Source organism: Taurulus bubalis (genome assembly GCF_910589615.1).
Source record: "Taurulus bubalis genome assembly, chromosome: 3".
NCBI classification, from domain to species: domain Eukaryota; kingdom Metazoa; phylum Chordata; class Actinopteri; order Perciformes; family Cottidae; genus Taurulus; species Taurulus bubalis.
Window position 1 is genome coordinate 21,103,209 of NC_136591.1, and position 19,105 is coordinate 21,122,313.

A 19,105-nucleotide genomic window follows, 5' to 3' on the forward strand; every position below is an offset into this window, starting at 1 on the left:
ACATTGATGGTATTTATAATCAATGTATCACAAACTTGAATACAGCAAACCTGGGGCCAGGCAGTATTCCAGCATTGCACTGCTGGTTTGTTTCTGGCACCGTTTGTTGGAGAGACATGTTGGAGGCTCAACAAGGGCCCAAGGCTCTTTAATGCTCACACTGCTAGTGCTAATGCTAATAACAGGTTAGTCTGGCCCTGCACTGGAGTAAATCTCTACCACGGCCTCCAGAGGACAAGCAGTGGTTCCAAAAGATGAGATTGATCCTCTCCACAAACTATGCTGCTGCTGCCACTCGTCCAAGAACTTTGTGGAGCACAAATTATGATGTGTGCGTATAGTTTTGGGTTTTCTGGTTGAGACACACGTAAAGCTTTCTGGATTCTTATCTCTGTCGGAAATCTTTCCTGGCACTTAACTGATAACTGCTTTTTCAATAGAAACATCCACGTTTTATTTGTTTCAACTAAAAAGGAAAAAGAAATTGGACTAAACCTCGTTTGAAAAGCTCAGTGTTTCTCTGAAAGAAGATAATAGGACATTTGTGGTCGAATTACTTTTATATACACCGACGATCCAATTACCCCCCAATAACAATGACTCATTTGTGGTATAAAAAAACATGAGTCTGCGCAATGTTGTGACAGAATATTTGGTGCATATGCTTGTACTTTGGAGTTCTGTCATCAGAAAATACCATCTTGAAGGTTATTTTTTTCTCTCATGCAATTGTCTCTCTCTCTCTCTCTCTCTCTCTCTCTCTCTCTCTCTCTCTCTCACGCTCTCTCTCTCTCTCTCTCTCTCTGACACGCTTGTGTGCCTCCCTAACTTTCCGGAGCTGTCGCCCGACTATGACTCTATCCAGGGCCTGGTCCCCAAACTGTCACTGTTAATCAATCATTAATGACAGGAGGCAAACTCAAACAAACCACTGTTACGTCTGACATAAAAAGTGCCCGTCGGACTTTGACAGGTTTGACTTGACACGTCTGGCGGTCGCGAGGCCGGCCAGTGACTTGACCACAGACGGACACGCAGAGAGAAAACTGCTCCGAGGACTCACACACATAGTCTGGAGTCTCCTTTTTGGAAATAAACAGTGTGGGTGGTACAAAGCCCAGAGGGGCTCTATGTTTTATTTAATAAGAACGTTTTTCCCAACAGCGGTGACGCACTCTTGACTCAGAACTTTGAAGAAGTTTAGTCATAAAGAAGTAATAAGGCCCTCAGCCATGTGTGGGCACGGAAGCAGAAATCAGTGTCCAGTCTGACTGATGGGTTTGGACTGATTTCTGAAATTAAAGAAGCACCTGTGTGGTTATGAATAATACATCTTATTTGCCTTCTGATGAGGATGGATAGATTACATTTGCATGATCCCAGGAACATAGCCACGGTTTTGGAAATATTAGGGTGGTGCATGCAAATTTTCCGAAAAGTGTGTTTATTTTATTTTTATTACCATTCAATTATTTAATTATGTTTTATGTAATAGTGATAATTTCTAAATGTTATTTTAATGCTGTCAAATATAATGTTGAGTCCAAAGAAATATCAGAATCGGTTAAAATCCCAACACTATAAACTGGGGGCCAATTACCCTCTGCACCAAAAGGTTCCATCAGGATGAGACATCTCTCATCCTACAGAGCAGATCACAAGGTGCAGCATGTGAGCGGAGCATGGTGGGTCTTCAATAACAGCACCCAAACACAACGTGATTTAATCCTCCAAGGGAAAAATGTATCCCTGTTGCATGCACCAGCTTCTACTATATGGCCACTTCAAGTTTCTTCCTTCAGCTTCATCTGCCTCAAAGCTTTGGAGCCAATTTATTGTCGTCATCTTGCCTCGGACGCACGGAGGCGCTAGATCACTTCGAGCATCGATCCCGTCCCTACGTTGACTTGTTCAATGTGAAACCAAGACGTGTAACTCATTCAGATGCCCTCCTCCCCCCCCCCCCCCACTCTCTCTCCCTCCCTCTCTTTCTCTCCTCGACTATGTTTTAGCCGCATGTCGCTCAGTCAGTTAGTGGCCCCGGTCCGCTGCGCCTGCGTCCGCCTCCACAGCTCTCCAAAAGCCAAGACGCGCCGCCGCCGCCGTCAATGCGGGCATGACATACTGGCAGCAGTATAGTGGGCTTCCGTCAGCCTGCTTTTAAGCAGATCACACGGACAAAAAGGAGAGGAACAGAAGAAAAAGAGAGAGAGAGTAGAAGAGAGTGTAGTGACTCATTTCCAGCCCTGCCGCGCGTCGAGAACAGCAGACGAGCCAATGGCAGGAGCACAGCCTGGTGTCCACGCGCTGCAGCTCAAGCCGGTGTCCGTGCCCGAGAGCCTGAGAAGGGGCAGCAAATTTATGAAATGGGATGATGTAAGTAATGGCGAGAGAGGCTTTTTCTTTCCTTTCTTATTTCCACATGCACGCTTTATTTGCATGCATATGCCAGCAGACTGTAGCACACAATGTGTATCTGCAACAGCAGCTCATTCTGCTGGCAGAGGATGCCGCGCTGCCTGCAGTGGGCTCGCCGATTAATAGTATAAAGAAATGCAGCGGTGTCTACCGACAAGTGCTTTGTTTACATTTCCTAAATGTGTATGTGTGTGTGTGCGCGCGTGTGCGCGCGCGGGAGAGAGAGAGAGGGTGCGTGTTTGCCAGTGTTTGTGTGTGAGAATGAGCGCGCTGCTCGTTAAATGAGGTTAAATATTTTAATTACGCCCCCTCCGCCTATCCCCCCTTCACTGGAAAGGTTTTTTTCTTCTTTTTCAATCAATTAACTACAATGAATTGGCTCAAAGTAACCAGCGGGCAAGAGTTTGAATCTTCATCTTGTTGTTGTTTCGTTTCTGTTGTCATTCGTCCGGCACCACTGGCTGTCTAGACGTAGTGAAATGACCTTGATTCAATTTGATTGCACGCTCCTGTTGACTAGTGGGCGAACACACAGCAGTAGTAACCTCCTAACGGACCGCCATGACGCACTGCACCTTCCCCAAACAGCCATGAGCGCATCCCTCTCATAGCTGCATGGACAGGATTAACGCCCAGCTGTTGCACTTACAATTTAATTTCCAACTGAGTGACCTTATTGCTTGTTATGCTTTTTTCTTCTTCTTTTTGAATGTATCTCTTGTGCTGTCACTACAATGGCTTCCTCTGTTGGGAAAATTACTTTCTGTGATATTGGTTTCACATCTTTTCGAAGCCCGTCTCATTTGAACAGCATTCCTCTGGTTTCTCCAAAAGCGTTACGCTTCTTCTCCATCTTCATCGTGTGAGCGTCTAAATGTGAGCACAGTCGATTTCTGCTGTTTCCCCCTCGCTGAAGATGCAAAGTGACTTTTGCAGTGAGTGACCTGCACAGTTATTGTCTCCACAGGACGAAAGCTCATTAAAAGATCACATAAGATGCAAATCCTACATGCAGATCAGCGTACAGACACTCAGGTGTTCGTAATAGGCCGTGCTGTCTGGCGTGTGTGCCATTTTGAAATGATGAGTGACATAATCCTTATTCACAGAGCTCAGGTGATGCAAGCACAGCCCAGATGGCATCATTGCGTTTTAAGAGGTGTGAATGTGGTCAGTGCAGATGGCGGAGAGGAAATCATGCACAACTTGCAAACCTACCGCTCTGTCAATCATCAATCTTAAGCACAGATAAGAGAACTTGAGTGTTTCAGTAGTAATTACCAATGAGCGCTCAGCCCCTTCAGCTCTCTTCTTGGTATTTTGTTTTCCCAGAACAGCCATGTTTGTGTACCATAAATTTGTACTTGTGGGCCCGTTTACAAAACCGAATGACCATCAGGCCTTTCCTGTGAAAACACACAGCGTCACACACAGATACTGTACACGCCGGCTTTTTCGTTTCCCGTGCACTCCTTCCTGCCTCTGTCCTCTCCGTATCGTTTCATGGAAAGAATCACAGAGGGGCGACTGGGAGAGATAGAGCTTTAATACATTGTCCGTGAAGAAGGGATTGAATTAAATCACTCTCTTCTTATCTCGGCCATGGTTGTTGGGCTCCTCTCTAACCTCTACCGACAGAACACAGTACGCGCAAATCCAACGTCTGAATGCGTATGAGCAGAGGGAATTTTGGTTTGGTTTGCTTCAATGAAAATTGTTATTTTTTTCATATTGTTTTTTTATCTATGGGGGCAGACAATGTGTTGAGTTTGGTTTACTGTGTGTGTGTTATGGGGGGCATACTGTTCTGTCAGCAGCCATGCGTTTTCATGAGCAGGCTGTGTGAATCTCTGCAGACTCCGGCACTCGCTGCCTGCTTGCTGCCTGTTGAAACAGAACAGAGGAGCAATCAGAAAACGTCTCGAAATGTGTGGCGAGATCCTCGAAGTCCCAGGCCTCCCTGAACTCCCTCACACAGATGCGTGCAACACACCGCTGCAGACAGCTGGCTGCTGCTGCTGCTGCTGTGGCTCGTGAAAATGAAAAATATTTAGCGATGCACCGATACGACTCTTTCAGTCCCGATACTGGTAGCAATACCGATTCCATACCAGTGTTTGATTAATCAGCTGTGTGTAGAAGGGACTGGGATCATTATTTTAGGCTCGACTTAAACATGGCTTTCCTAACTTTGTAAAACAAAATGTAACAAATAAATACAGTGGTATAAATTACCTGAATGTACTATATCTAAATAATTGGTATCGGATATCAGATCAGCATGTTGTGACCGATACCCAATTCGGCTATTTGAGTCAGTATCGGACCGATATCGATATCATTATCGGCTAATCTCTGACTGAATTATCAGTCAGTTCAAACAGCTCATTTGGCACCAAAGGGTGTTTAATGCTGCTTTCTCATAAGAGGGAGAAGAGGATAGGCGGACTTCCAAAAGACCTTTTCGTCTGACAGATCACTGACCGGAAAGATGTGTAAACAGAGATTTTTTACGCTTGTATCAGGACATTTATTTTGGTCTACTGCGTATTGAATGGGATATTATCGGGCTCCACAGGGGAGCCTAATATCTCTTAAAAGAAGTAGAGTATGTCATTAGCATAAAAAGCATAAAAAGCTCAAATCTCCTCTCTAAGGCACCCCCTCATTGTGAAAGCTAATGACACAAACTCTTCACTTGAGGAATATGCAGCGTCTCCTGCCCGGGATCGGTACCCTCAGGGTGTTTGTACTTACTTACACAAGTCAGTCACTAATCTCCTCTTAATTCAGCCAAAAGCAGGCTGCCGCCTAATGTCTTCCCATTAATGACAAATCCTCCATGTAGTCGAATGACAATAAAGAGCACCGGCTTCATCACTCCGGAGGTCGTAATCTCTGCGAATCACTCCCCAACTGTAATCCATGGTTGTTATAAGTACATGTGTTTTTATTCGTAAATGTGCGGACCAGTGAGAAATCTTTGCTAAGAGTCCATAATTACTTAATGTGTTTGTGGTGGTGGCCATGGAGAGTTAGGACATTAAGAAAGAAAGCCAGCGAAAATGACTTCTCTCGCGTCATTGGGCAGATTCCCTGTGATGTCTTTCTCTCTGACATCACTGATGATCCATCAATTGCCACGTCTTCGCCACCCTGCAGAAGATGATCCAACTCATTATCATTTCATAAAAGTTTCCCAGGAGTACATGATGTCTTCATGGGGCATGGGGAAGCGATATTAATGTGTAAAAGCTAAATTGAAGAAATGGATTGTCGCTGGAGAGAGAGATCAGAGGTTGGTACTGGATGGCGTATCCAAGAACTACAAGCAATAGGCTTTTCTTTTTCTTGGCCTCGGGGCTGTACATATATGTGTGAGGATCCTGCACGCGCTCACCGGTACAAGGTGATTCTTTTGCCGCTCAGTCACGCCTGCAGAGATTGTGCCGCCATGCGAACGGAACCAAGACGATGCCTCTCGAAGTCTCTTTCGTCAATTTTCTCGGTATTGATGGCTTGTCACAGCAAACGCCGCAGTCGCCGATGCCGCTCCAAGGTCCACAGAGTTGCTTGCTTCCATTTCTTTCTCTTTCCCCTCCTTTTTTGAAAATTTCTCTGTGTGTTCACAAAGGACCGCGTCGCCATGTACCACAGCCGGTAATGATTTCAGACTGCTAATCGTCTGCTACACCTCAACTGCAGACTCCTTCCGCCGAATGCTGGCTCCCGGCTCAACCCTTTCATATCCTACACCGCAAGTCACACAGGGTCACGCCGAGATAGACTATTAGCTATGTCTCCCAATGCCGCAGAAGGGACATCATTAGAAGCCTCATGAAGACACTTTGAAGATTTTCTTGCTCTGTGCACCAAACGCGGTTTCCATCTCTCTGATCTCACAGCCGCAGCTGATTGAGGAGGTCAATATGCTACTGTTGTATGCTGGACCACGGCTGCTGTGGACACACACACACACACACACACACACACACACACACACACACACACACACACACACACACACACACACACACACACACACACACACACACACAAACACAAAGAAAAGTCTCTTTCTTTTTATAGAAGCACCCAATAATATCTGCCATTGTCATGTCTGCCTCAGGGTCAAACTGTGGTGTGTGTGCTTGTGTGTGTGTGGTGTGCGTGTGTGTGTGTGTGTGTGTGTGTGTGTGTGTGTGTGTGTGTGTGTGTGTGTGTGTGTGTGGAGCCGTCTGTATGTGGGAACTGTGGGAAAGCATTTGTCTGTTACTAGAGGGGGAAAATAGGAACATCAGGTGTGAAGCAACTTGTAGTTCATGATTGCAGGTGTCTCAAATGAACACACACACACACACACACACACACACACACACACACACACACACCTACACACACCAGGCTCCTTGGTCATATGTGGTGATACCAATTCATGATGGGGAAAACACCCTAGAAGGAAATGATTGTGTGCTTTTAGTTTTTTCTCACAACAGAAACCGCTCTTCTAATGTCATTTCAGATTCTGGTATGCATGTACGACAAGAAACAGGCTATTAATCGGCTCACACAGAGAGTCTTCTGCACTCTTATGCGCTCTTGTAAAAACACAGACTCAGACACGCACACACACATTGACTCCAGATGTCTTTTTCTTTGTTTTCATTCAGGATTCTACGACCGTGACCCCGGTGACTCTGACGGTCGACCCCAAAGGTTACTTCCTGTATTGGACCGACCAGAACAAGGTGAGACTCTACACACCAGCTCAGCTTCTTTTTCACGTTCCGCAGAGCCTTGAAGCTCTCAAGCAGTCTAGCTCACCTGAAACTCCTTTTGCAGTCTTACCTTTTGAACTTGAAGATGAAAGTCAAACCAGGAAGCCTACATTTTAAAGCTTAAGACACCACACAACCGTTTATCCTCCTTTTTTCCTACAACTCAGTTTTGAAACGTTAAACATCAAATTAGCACGGATACGTAATGGAAGGTATGTTTTCCGCAGTGCCTGAATGCTTGTTCGTACCCTGTTGATTGGCAAGGGGAAAGTACTACCAACGTACTTTTTCTTTTGTTTTTGTTTGAAGAGAAAGTGGAAAAACGGCTTCCCCTTGGTTGTTTTATTTGGCATGAATCTGATCAAGCGTCAGCAGGAGATAGAGTCAATCCAGTGTGCATCTGCAGTCACGATTGGAAAAAATAAATTGGATAGATACAATATAATCCTGCCAGCTGTCAGAGAATCATAGTATTTGAATTGTGTTGCACTGCTTGTGGAGCTGGCATATCACCGCAGCATTTGTTCACAGACATTTGCTCGAAACTGTCCAACGCGTCCTTGTGCGTTCTCGTACTGTCAACGCACCATCTTGCACTCATAACCATGGCAACACCATTCCAAGTCTGTGGTTGGGTGACCACAGAATGACAGTGTTTAAGTTTTAGAGTGCGAGCGTCTTCCACTTAGCTTGTCTACTTGTAGTTTTAAATGTGTGCACTGACCCCCCCCCCCCCCCCCCTCCACCCCCCCCACACACACACACACACATCTGAACTGCTGCACCTGCAGTGCTCAACTTGACACCTGTGAGAATATTCCATAGAGCATTGTGCTCTGTCTTTTTCTTCTTTTCCTGCCCAGTTATGTCAAAGCATTTCACACTCACCAGGAACCAGGTTGTGAAACCAGATGCTATCAGACTCATGTGACCTTGTCAATCACGTGACTTCCTATCCCGTTAACCTTGAAAGTGTGAGCACAGTTTGTAGAGGCTGTTGTTTACTACGTTCTATTGTACCTGCGGCGCCTCAGAACAGCTCGACGGGGCGTATTGTGATCCTGTTCTCATCGTGTGTCTGTATCAGCAAAGGCCATTAGAGGTAGACTAATTAATAGCTACCATTGATTTGATGTTTTCCTAGATGAGGATATTATACTGCAGCCACACAAGAGCACAGACAGAGGAGCTGACCGAGGCTTTGCCTCTGTGCATATGTATGAATGCCGTTGCTAGAAAGGATGCAGTTGTGTTTGCAACCTACTCAATGAAAAAGAGAAAGGATGTCTTCTTTAGGGTTCCTCTTCCCATTCAATAAGGAGGGGCCATAATCGAGTAAATCCCCATCGACCCTCATGTTAACCATTAACCTTGCACTTCACTTTTTAGAGCCTATTGTGACCTGTAGCCTTTTGTGAATGTGTTCAGAGTTTGTTCAGTGTTTAAGGTTTTTCATAATGACAATAATTGACCAAAGTTAACAGTACAAAGGCGACTTCAGACACCAGCAGGAGGATTGTGTCCCTGACCTTTGCATACCTGCAATCTTTACACTACATAGTAAAGATTGTCAGTGTGCCGCCCCAAATGGTAACATGAAAGCGACAAGAATCTTACCTTTTAAAGTTAATAAGACAGATAGTTGTGTTCTTATTCTAAAGTATCTATAGTGGGATAGTTAAGATAAGTATTTTATTTAGTAAGTAGACTCCTTCATTGCGAGCAGCATACTTCACAAAAGGAAAATGTTTTGTTTGATACTTTTTATGCATAAATCGGTGCCTTCGCCAGAGATGGAAATCATCGCCACGCTGCAACGCATCCTCGTCACCTTGCTCATCCCTGATGAGTTTGCGTGCCTGAGGGGTGTCTGCTCTGTCTCTCCAGCCGCACGCATAATAACTCTAATTGATAACAAAACTCTATTTGGGCATAAAGAAAGGCTGCCGGGATATTCCTCTGTGCCACAGCCGACACAAAGGTGCATTTGTATAAAGACGTCCTGTCCCGTGTTCCCACTCCTCGATGGTATTGCACATCTGCTCGGCAGACCAATTTAAACAAGCTGCGCCACGGTGTCCAGTCGTTATGTGTGTGTTTGTGAGAGACTCCTGTTGCCTGATGGCCTGCAGAGTAAAAGCATTCCTCGGATTCTTCAGAAGCACAGTAGAACTGTACTCTGTGCCCATTGCGCTCACTTTCAGACACATACAGTCACTGATGCATACCGTTTTCCCTTTTCGCTGTACTGTCAGTTTTTTTTAACCAGGACTTATATTTCAGACATAAAAACCTTTTTTCATTTACTGACTCATGCTGTCTTAACTAAAATTGTAATTATATTAATGATGGGTATGTGATTTGCACTCTAGTCACACTAAGTCTGACTAGAGAGCAAACTGACGAATGAAGAATGAAGAAACTCGACCTTGACTTTAATGCCAATGACCTTTGGACGTGGTATGACATAATAAGCTCAATAATTAATAAAGATTGTGCAGAAAATCAACTCTTCCTTTGTTCTGCCAATGGATTCTCTGAATAAAGTTACAGTCCCATTAATAAAGTGCAGACGGACAAAAGTTGGTATTATCACGTTCAAATATACAGGCCCAGCTGTGGTCACATACAGGTAAAAAAATTTGACGACATCGGACTTGACTTGGGACCTTTATAATGCAGACTCGAGACTCGTGACTTTGAAACAGCGTCTTTGGCGTGTGTGACTGAAACACTGAGATGGAAGGTGGTGATGGGTGATGGAAGGACATTTTCTGCTAATCTTGAAGTCCGCATTTTTCCATCTCGTCATGCGTGTTTCTGATCCAGCTGTGGATTCCAGCCACGTTTTAGGGTCAGAGAGGCAAAGTGTAGTTCTGACAGCAGTGAAGACTCAATGTCAAATCTGTTTAGCCGTGTTGTTCTTTGCCTTTTCTTCCCGACCGGCCTTTTTAGCCGATGACTCAGTCCTTTCGTTTCATTTTGATGCCTTTGGTTGCAGTCGTGCTGGTAATGCGGTCTCTGCTGAAGCAGTACTCTGAACATAGAGTATTCTGGGGAAGACTTGTCAGAAAATGCAAAAAAAAAAATCAGGTTAATCGAGGTGACTTAATGATGGCAGCAGCCCAGGAGACGGGCTAAAACACCCTGGATTCAGAAGATATGCTTAATTTGATTCTTCGCTTCCCTTCTTTTACTAGTGGACACTTGACAAGATGGGAGCCTGAACAATGCCTCAAAATAGTCAATATGGCCTGATATAGTTGAAGGGTATTGCGCAATCACTCCCTTTGTCTTCCGTGGCTCAAAACAGGTGCAAACTGTGTAGATTACTCTGGGAGCTCATGTCTTCACTGCTATGTAAACTCCTGCAGTCATAACTCTCCCGTGTTTGTATGTGTTTGGTTCAGAGTCCATTTGGCTGGCTTTTTGTCTTTCGGCATGCTCTCTCCTTCACCTTGAAGGACCCGCTGTTTTGTACACACACACACACACACACACACACACACACACACACACACACACACACACACACGGAGATTGGAAAATCTGACAACAACAACGGTTCTGATGAGGTGGCTGACGACGACGATGATAATTTGTCGATGACAGTGACGGTGATCATCGGCAGCAGAACAGGAACGTGTTTAAACCCGGCTGTGAATCAACACCACGCTGTGAACTTTTTCGGTCCGACATATTGGAAGTACATTAACAAAAGTGTCATCAATGTTGGCGGGCGGTCGCTCCACCTGACAGACTGTCACTGTGAAATGACACCTTTCCCTCAGCTATTCAATAACAACCTGCAGGTGTGCTGCTTTACCTTATTTGAGGACGGGGACTACTATATATGCTTCCTTGGGATCCTTGTTCACAGTTTTGCAATAACACATCCTTTTAAAGCTTTTTTTTTGCAACAGTGACTTCGTAATGGGCAATTACATGGCTTTTGTCAAACTGCGCTGGTGACGGATTAGCGAATTTGCACAGCTTCTATTTTCAGAGAACGGTTGTTTGGCTTCTACTCACAAGGAATTTGCTCAGACACGAGGCAGAAACAGTTTGCCTCTGAGTTACTTGATCTTGCATCGTCAATGTAAGGCGCAAAGTCACCATTTCCACCCTCGGCTATGCTTCACTACTTTACATATGCTGGTTACAAGGCCACGGTAACTACAGACCAGCCTGAGGTATTGAGACCCAGCTCATTTGACCACATTTACATACATGCAAATGTATGTATGCAATGTAATGTATGTACCAGACACACATACCGGCAACCAAAACAAACGCACCCATTCACTCACACACACAGTCACGCGTGTGTGCACCAACACCGGCATGCCAACATTCCTGCAATGTCCAACCAGGAACAGGTGCATCTTTTCGTAGGGTTAAAAATAATTTCTGCTACGGTTGGCTGAGCCTGCTTTCAGGGGGAGGAGCCATCTCCACACTGCAGAGGTGGACTGACTCAGTCAAATTAACAAACTTTTGGTTTCGGAGCCATGGTTGCCATGCAGCGGCACACGCACACCTTATGAAATGTCACATTCTCCTTTTTTTCGACCCCTGCATATATTCTGGAGAATGTTGCTGCTTTGAAACTAATATCAGTGTGTGTGTGTGTGTGTGTGTGTGTGTGTGTGTGTGTTTCTCCGGAGCAGGCTGCGGTTATAACAAAAGGTTAAATGATTTCTTTTCGAGAGAGATTTATGTTTCAGCCGCGTGCCAATTTCAGGACGTTCGGCTGGACGAGCACTCAGCCGACGGCATTGAATGATGTCCGCAGGTGAAAGACGGTTCAACCGGCCCGCATCCGGTGTGTGCATGTGTGAGGCATTTCTGAATCAAAATAATCCAGAGCATGAGTAAGGCGGTTTTGGGATTCATCCTGAACCAAACACACACTTGATGCACAAACACCCACACACACCCTCTTCTCTCTTGTTTCTTTCAACGCAGCAATTTTCTGTGATTACCGAGGCTGCCGCTCCCCCTCCCTCTGCCAGCACTCTGTGGCGGTGAGAGACGGGGGGCATAAATCTGCAGCCAATCGACTGAAAGTGAATTTTGACCTCTGCCAAGTTATAGCCCGGCGCCCCCAGAGGCCCTATTTCATCTGAGCCAACGGTGATAAGCGGAGTCAACAGTGAGAAGCGGAACGGCAAGATGACGACGCTCATGATGAAGAAAAAAACTTGTGTCACGTCCCCTTCGTCAGCTGTGATATGGTATCGGCTCATTTACCTAAAGCAGCGATAGACATGTTTTTTTTGCTTTAACATATCATTATGTATGTTGATCACACCATTTATTGGTTATATCATAATTACACTTGAGCCTCACTTTCACTATGCAATTCGCAAAGACAGTGTCATTTCAGTGACATTTTGGATACATTTTGGATAAATGTATCCATAGAAGCACTGTTTTACAGCTGCAAGTCACAGCCGATTGGGTCAAGCTCTGTACTGCTGTCACAACTTCTTGTTTCATTTTGACTTGGCAGATCTGCTGTCGGATCACATCAAGAACGATGGACAATATTCGGGTCACAGAGTGAGTCTGAAGGCTTCTGATGAGCTCCGGAGCAAAGGTTTGCTTCTGTGCGCAGGTGACTCAATGTGCATTTCAGATGGCGAGGGTAAAGTCAACCATAGTTAGTGACGTAGCACTACCGGAAACAGTTCAAGCCATCCATCCATCCATCCATCCGTTTTCATCAGCTGATCCAGGGTCGGGTCGCGGTGGCAGCAGGCCCTTCAGGCTGACCCAGGCTTCCCTTTCACTCGCAACATTTTCCAGCTCATTCTGGGGGATTCCCAGGCCGACTGGGAGATATAATCCCTCCAGCGTGTTCTGGCCATGGTGCACATTTTTTTAATTTCTCTTACTAAACTTGCAGAAAGATTTAGACTTGATAAGTCGCTGACACACGCAGCGCTGCTGATTTTAATTTTGATTGATTATTTATCTGCACTGAAATCAACTCGTCATGCCACATGAAATGTTCTATTATGCGTCTTCAAACCAGCTTTCATTATAACACGGAAAATGATAATTACAGTTATAGTCACCCACTCGCTCAGTATTGCTCCCATACAGACTGTCATCTAGGTTCTCAGTCAATGTCGATGCTTAACAAAAAAACAAGCTTCTTGCTCAAGTTTGTCCTTGTGAAGCTGAAGAAAATATTTCCACATCGGGCAAAATTGCTAAGATAAAGTGTTAGCTAAAGAAAAATAGCTAAAGTTTTATCAAAAGGTCAGGCCGGGGTTATTGGCCGTAGATGTCGAGTCTTTATAGATATTATTCATTGTTTTTTGTCAGTGATGTCACTGCAGCACTTAAACATTATAAGGGAAGCCAGCCACTCCATGTCATGTTGTTTGGGAACAAAATGTTTCCTACAACAAAATGTAAAACAAAGATAACTTTACAATTTTATGAGGTGGCATGAACAGCATCTTGGCTCCGAGCATCCGACAGGAGAATGTAAACCGTTGATTTTAATGGCGGGGCAGAGCTCTCATGGCCTGTGTATGTGTGGACCTGTGGCGTCCACACATACATGGAGGGAATCGGTCTTTATCAGAGTTGAGAGTCAAAAGCAGAAAAAAAGTGTTAAAGGAAGAAAAGCGTTGCCAAACTCTTTTGGATTATCGGTTCCCGGGTGACTTCGGAGGCTTTGTTTGCGCTTGAGTTGGTCTTGTTTTTCTCTTTGAATTCCGATTAGGACTTCTTTTCCACTGCAGTCCGCTGGTCCACTGGTGGAAGAATATACGCTCCAGCAGGCACGCACACACAGAGCCACACCGAGGGGGCGGAGGGACACGGTTCTGTTCATTTCTTCTCCTGAATAACTGGAGCCGCTCCCAAAACCTGGAGGCGCAAAGATCCGGAAAGAGATTTGGGGTGGTTTTTTTTGTCCTTTTAGAGCCTTTTGGCTTTCAGTTGTTGCCAACGCTGTTCAGTGTGAATCTCTTGGCCTCCGCTGAGTCTGCCCGGGCAACGGAGGTGACTTAGTGATGGCAGCAGCTCTGACTGGCCGGCTCAGACACCCTGGATTCAACTGATAAGCTCGACAATCACACGGCTTGAAACTGATGTTTAGCAGCAGCCACTGAAGGAGAACAATCACATCCCAACAGTCAGACATAATAAGTATAGTGATGTAGAGGGTGTGCATTTTGTCCTCTCTCTCTACTTACTCCTTCAGCATTTAAATGGTCAAATGTCTTTTTTCATATGCTTAAATACACTGACAGAAAACCTGCAGCGCAAAGACCAACACCTCTGAACCTTAGACTGTATATAAGTAGTGGACATACTTCATTTAACATTTTGGCTGCCGCCATCTTGATTTTGTTTTGGTGCAATATTCTGCATATTGTGCAATTCTTTGGGTACTAAATGCAAGAAGATCATTGTGTGTATTAAGCTCTTACTTTGTTTTTCTGGTGAAGCACTTTACTGCTGAAAAGTAGTTGCAACACAATAATTTAACAGCTGTAATGTTCCTGCAGCATTATTGCAGCCTGTAAACTGGCACAAAATATATGTTGAGCAGAGAATTCTGGATTTAGATTGTACATGCTGATGGCCCCCTGTTGTAAAATGTGGCTGAAGGAAATATGACTATTATAGAAATGAAAAGTACTCTGGTTAATTTACTAGACAGTTACATCATAAGCGGGCAATCATCTGTAAAAAAAAAATAAGGATCAGAGGCTTATATTAGACATTGATGACGTAATGACTAATTGTTAAGCTAAGTGCTTGTGTCCATTAAAACATACTGCCAACAGACAACGGCACATGTTGGCTCAATCAAGAGCGCTCCGAGTGACTGAGCAGTTTCAAATATGACAGCAGAGCGAAGTGGATGATTAAGCGTCTCGATTGTCTCGTGGGTCCACGTATTTATATTCACATTTATAACATTCATGCCGGGCCTATTTCTAGGCGGCTTCTATTGTGTTGAATATTTTTTATATCTGACACAGTTCACACAGAAAGGCATTTGTTTGACAGAGGTGTTTGCACACAGTCACCAAAGTAAAGAAAGCAGAGTGTAGAACGAGAGAGAGAGAGAGAGAGAGAGAGAGAGAGAGAGAGAGAGAGAGAGAGAGAGAGAGAGAGACACAGAGACATACCTAGAATGAGGAGGACTCAAACAATTACTCTGCAATTTCTCTTTCGCTGTCTTATTCCACTCACTTAAAATAAAATTAAAAACTCCTAAAACTCTCCTATTAAAGAATTTCAGACTTCCTTTCCGGTGCCAAAGAAAGGGGCTTGCGGTGATGCTGGTAAATTGACTTTATCTCTGCTCAATAGACTGAAAGGTCTGCTTCGCTTTCACTCACTCTGTTTTTTTAGTTTGGCTCCGTCTGTGCTCGCCTCTGTCTTTCTCCGTCTCCGTCGTCACTCTCTTTGAACGCGTCGATTACCTCGTCATTATTACCCGCCAGGTGCGCTAATTGGTTTTGGTGCAACAATGAGATGGCTCTGAGGTTAGCCACCCCTGTTTCACACTCGTAATTTCATTGTCTCGATGAGATGCCAGTCTGAAGCAACTGTTTGTCGAAAGCTCATTAATAGAGACCATATTTCTCTTTGTGAAACCAATCAATAAAGCTATATAACATTCATATATTCCATAGCCTAACTTGCATCATCCTCTTCCTCACTGGGCAGTGAAGCTGTTTTACCATGCAATGCCAGAAGTAGGGTTTCTGTAGCTTAACGGGCCCCCAGGCCGCGGCTTTTCGCTGGACTTTGGCCTCGTCATTCGCCGCCATGATTTGAATAGATTTAAATGTGCAGCGGAGGCTGTAGCTGTCAGTTAAATATTTGCATGGCTGCGACAGAGCTGAAGCTGTTGGTTGAGCTCTGCATCACAACACACAACAATCAGCCGGTGTGTCAGCTTGTTTATGCTCGTTTTCTTCTTCTCCTCCTCTGCACCGGTCTGGCGGGGCCACCGCGCTGAACCAGTAACGGCTGCTTGTGGCGGTGCACAAACAAATCTTTGTCAGAGTTGGAGCGACCACAATGGCCATTCGGCGCCCCAACCCCCCACAAAATGTGTAGATCAGCTGTGTGTTGCAGTGGGATGACCTGACATTTGGATTGTGGGGTCAGAACTCCGAGGTTACAGCCGGCCACAGTACTTTATGGATCTCTGATAACTCTTTCACATAGTAAGATAATGCGATATCGATTACAGTAGAACATTTACGGGTGAGACATTTAAACACCGATGCTTTATGGGGAACTGACATTCAACATTCGCGAGGACCGCGTTTCATGAGTCGACCGGCAAACAGACTCTCTCTCGTCTTTTTTCTTCCCCTTCCCGTCCCTTTCCACTTCAAATGTGAAACCCGGCCCAGTTGCCATGACAATCCAATCCGTGTAGCTTGTTTTTCCGATGCTACAAAGTACTCCAAAAAGCCCCCTGTTGCTGCGTTTTGACTGCCGACGCTGCACCGAGCCAGGTGGCTGCTTTCCTTGGGGAGCCCTTTCAAATAAAGGCATTCAGCCAAAACGACTTTGAGGTCCCAGTAGCAGACAAGCTCTCAATGAGAGAACACACTTCCTTCCTGTCTCATCCCGGGCTTAGACGGGGAAGCTTAGCTGGAGTGCACAGCCCTGGTGTTGCGGCCTAAACGCTGCAGAATGCATACATACACACGACTGTACCTGATAATCCTCAATCCAACTCATTTTCACTCCAAATACAGAATGCTACAGAGTCCTGGTTGTCAAATTGACAGACTAGAATTAAATCTTCAAAAACGGCGTTACTGACGGCAAAGAAACGCTCTTGACTTATGGGGCCGCTGTGGCGGCTGTGGCTAATGGGTAGAGTGGTCGTTCGATCCCTGGTGTGTCCTTGAGCAAGACACTGAACCCCTAGTTGCTCCCCAGGTGCCTCTCAGCAGCCCACTGCTCCTAAATTGCTAAGGATGGGTTAAATGCAGAGAGCAAATTTCATGTATCTATGTCAAAATATGTAATATGATGAAAGATTAAGTATTGTATCCAATCCCAGGTTTAAAGGTCGATAGAGACAAGCCGTCATCTAAACAGACCAACATGTTCACGCACACCTGTGATGAACACCTGCGATTCAGAGGCTTGATACAGAGAGAATACGCCTCACTTTTTGTTCAGCGGTTTAGTTCCCGTTTAATTTGTGTTTGTCTTTGGCGGTTCAGCCAGTCAGACGTTCATCCGGTGATGAAGTTCCCCCAGATTCTCTTTCTCCTTCTCTTTCATCTCAACCGTCGTTGGGAACGGAGAGGGGCGAACCAAAATTAGAAGAAGATTGAAGACAGAATTGCACGTCTTAAATTATTCCTTTCTCCTCTGAGGAATGATGTAAAATTGCCAAAAGGTGAAGTTCGCTTTAATGGCGGATTCATGATGAAGGGGGAGAATACTAAGTGCTATTGCTCTCCAACATTGGCAAAATGGCTATATATAAGGCTATATTGTCAATACCGACGAGGCGATGGCAAGCGACCGCCACAATGTGATGAGATGCAGAGTGTTTATTCAGCGCATTTCGTGCTAGTTTTCCTCTTCTTTTTTCGACGCCGAGAGTTGAAAAATCCTTCGCTTTTGGGTAAAACCCTGCTCTCGCTCCTTCCAATCACGGTGGAGGAACCAAACGCCACATTCTTCATGCCGGCTACGTGTGCCAACGACGACAGAGGAGAAATTAATACACGTAGGCCAGCTGCTCTGTCCTCTTCCCCGACATTCTTCAGCCTTCCCATCATCCAGAGCAAATCCTCTACCCGGTTATGATATTCCTTATCAAAGGAACCCAGTGACAACCAAAGCGTCTCATTGCTGCCTTCTCCATTCAACAACAAACAAGTATTTAATTTGTTATAAAACTAGCATTTTTGTCATTTAAAGCGTATATTTATATAATACTAAAATATGGAGCGATGAGGCAGTAATATGGCTTAATCTCACTGTTGAGATCATTAACAACACAGGGGGGATTCCTCCTTCACTAAGAGACTTCTAGTCGCCCACGAGTGGCAGTATGCAAATTGGAAAATCACATATGGCTTTAATGTCTCAGATGAAAATGATGAGTCTCACTCTTTTCTTCTTATTTCTCACGGCAAATTTAATAACCATGTATCACGCCCATTCATTATCATAACGCTGCACATAGGCACTCTGCATTAATTCATTAACATAATTAATATATAACAAGCTGTCATTTGCCTCTCTTCTGTCTCTCGCCTCCCTGATGTTTCAAGCTGCTTTCTTTTCCTCCATATTCAGTGAAAGCTCTCAATACATTTCATTTAATTCATTTTGCTGGAGAAGTGAGGGCAGTGGATGGCTCTTACTCAAGTCCCATTTGCTAATGCTAATAAGGCAATTAGAGGCATTTTTGCTTTCGAGCAATTTCCAGTGCTTCCTGCGCATAAAAGGAATGACCGATTGCGGGAATGAGCGACGGGTAAGGAGAGGTTTTTAACTCCGTTTCAAAGAGAGACGCAGAGTGGTCAATAGAAGACTGAGTAAAGATAAATACAGGGAGCAAAGAATGATCTTGTTCATCATTTACAAGCTGTCTTGTGGTCACCCTGGGTCACCTTGGGTAGAAACAACGTGTATATTCGTGTGGGACATGTATATATATATATATATATATATATATATATATATATATATATATATATATATATATATATATATATTTATATATATGCTTTTTCATTTTAAGATTCCAGAAAGCTTAACAACACACCAATGGACTTATTTTAACCTTAAGATGATTAACATCTCTGTATAGACAACCGTTCAAACTGAATAAAAGTTAGAAAAACAAACATAGAAAGAAATCCTGTCAAAAGCAAATAAAG

General features: G+C 44.5%; 1 protein-coding gene across 1 annotated transcript in view; it reads left to right on the forward strand.

The window, feature by feature from the left end:
- Positions 1-2,277: 2,277 nt before the first annotated feature.
- plcb1l (phospholipase C beta 1-like) overlaps positions 2,278-19,105 on the forward strand; it is a gene marked incomplete at its 5' end in the record, with an annotated part of 114,811 nt that continues 97,983 nt past the window's right edge. The window contains 2 exons of the mRNA XM_079216115.1: positions 2,278-2,376; positions 7,089-7,166. Coding sequence (XP_079072241.1) covers positions 2,278-2,376; positions 7,089-7,166 — 177 coding nt within the window. The remainder of the gene's footprint in view (positions 2,377-7,088; positions 7,167-19,105) is intronic.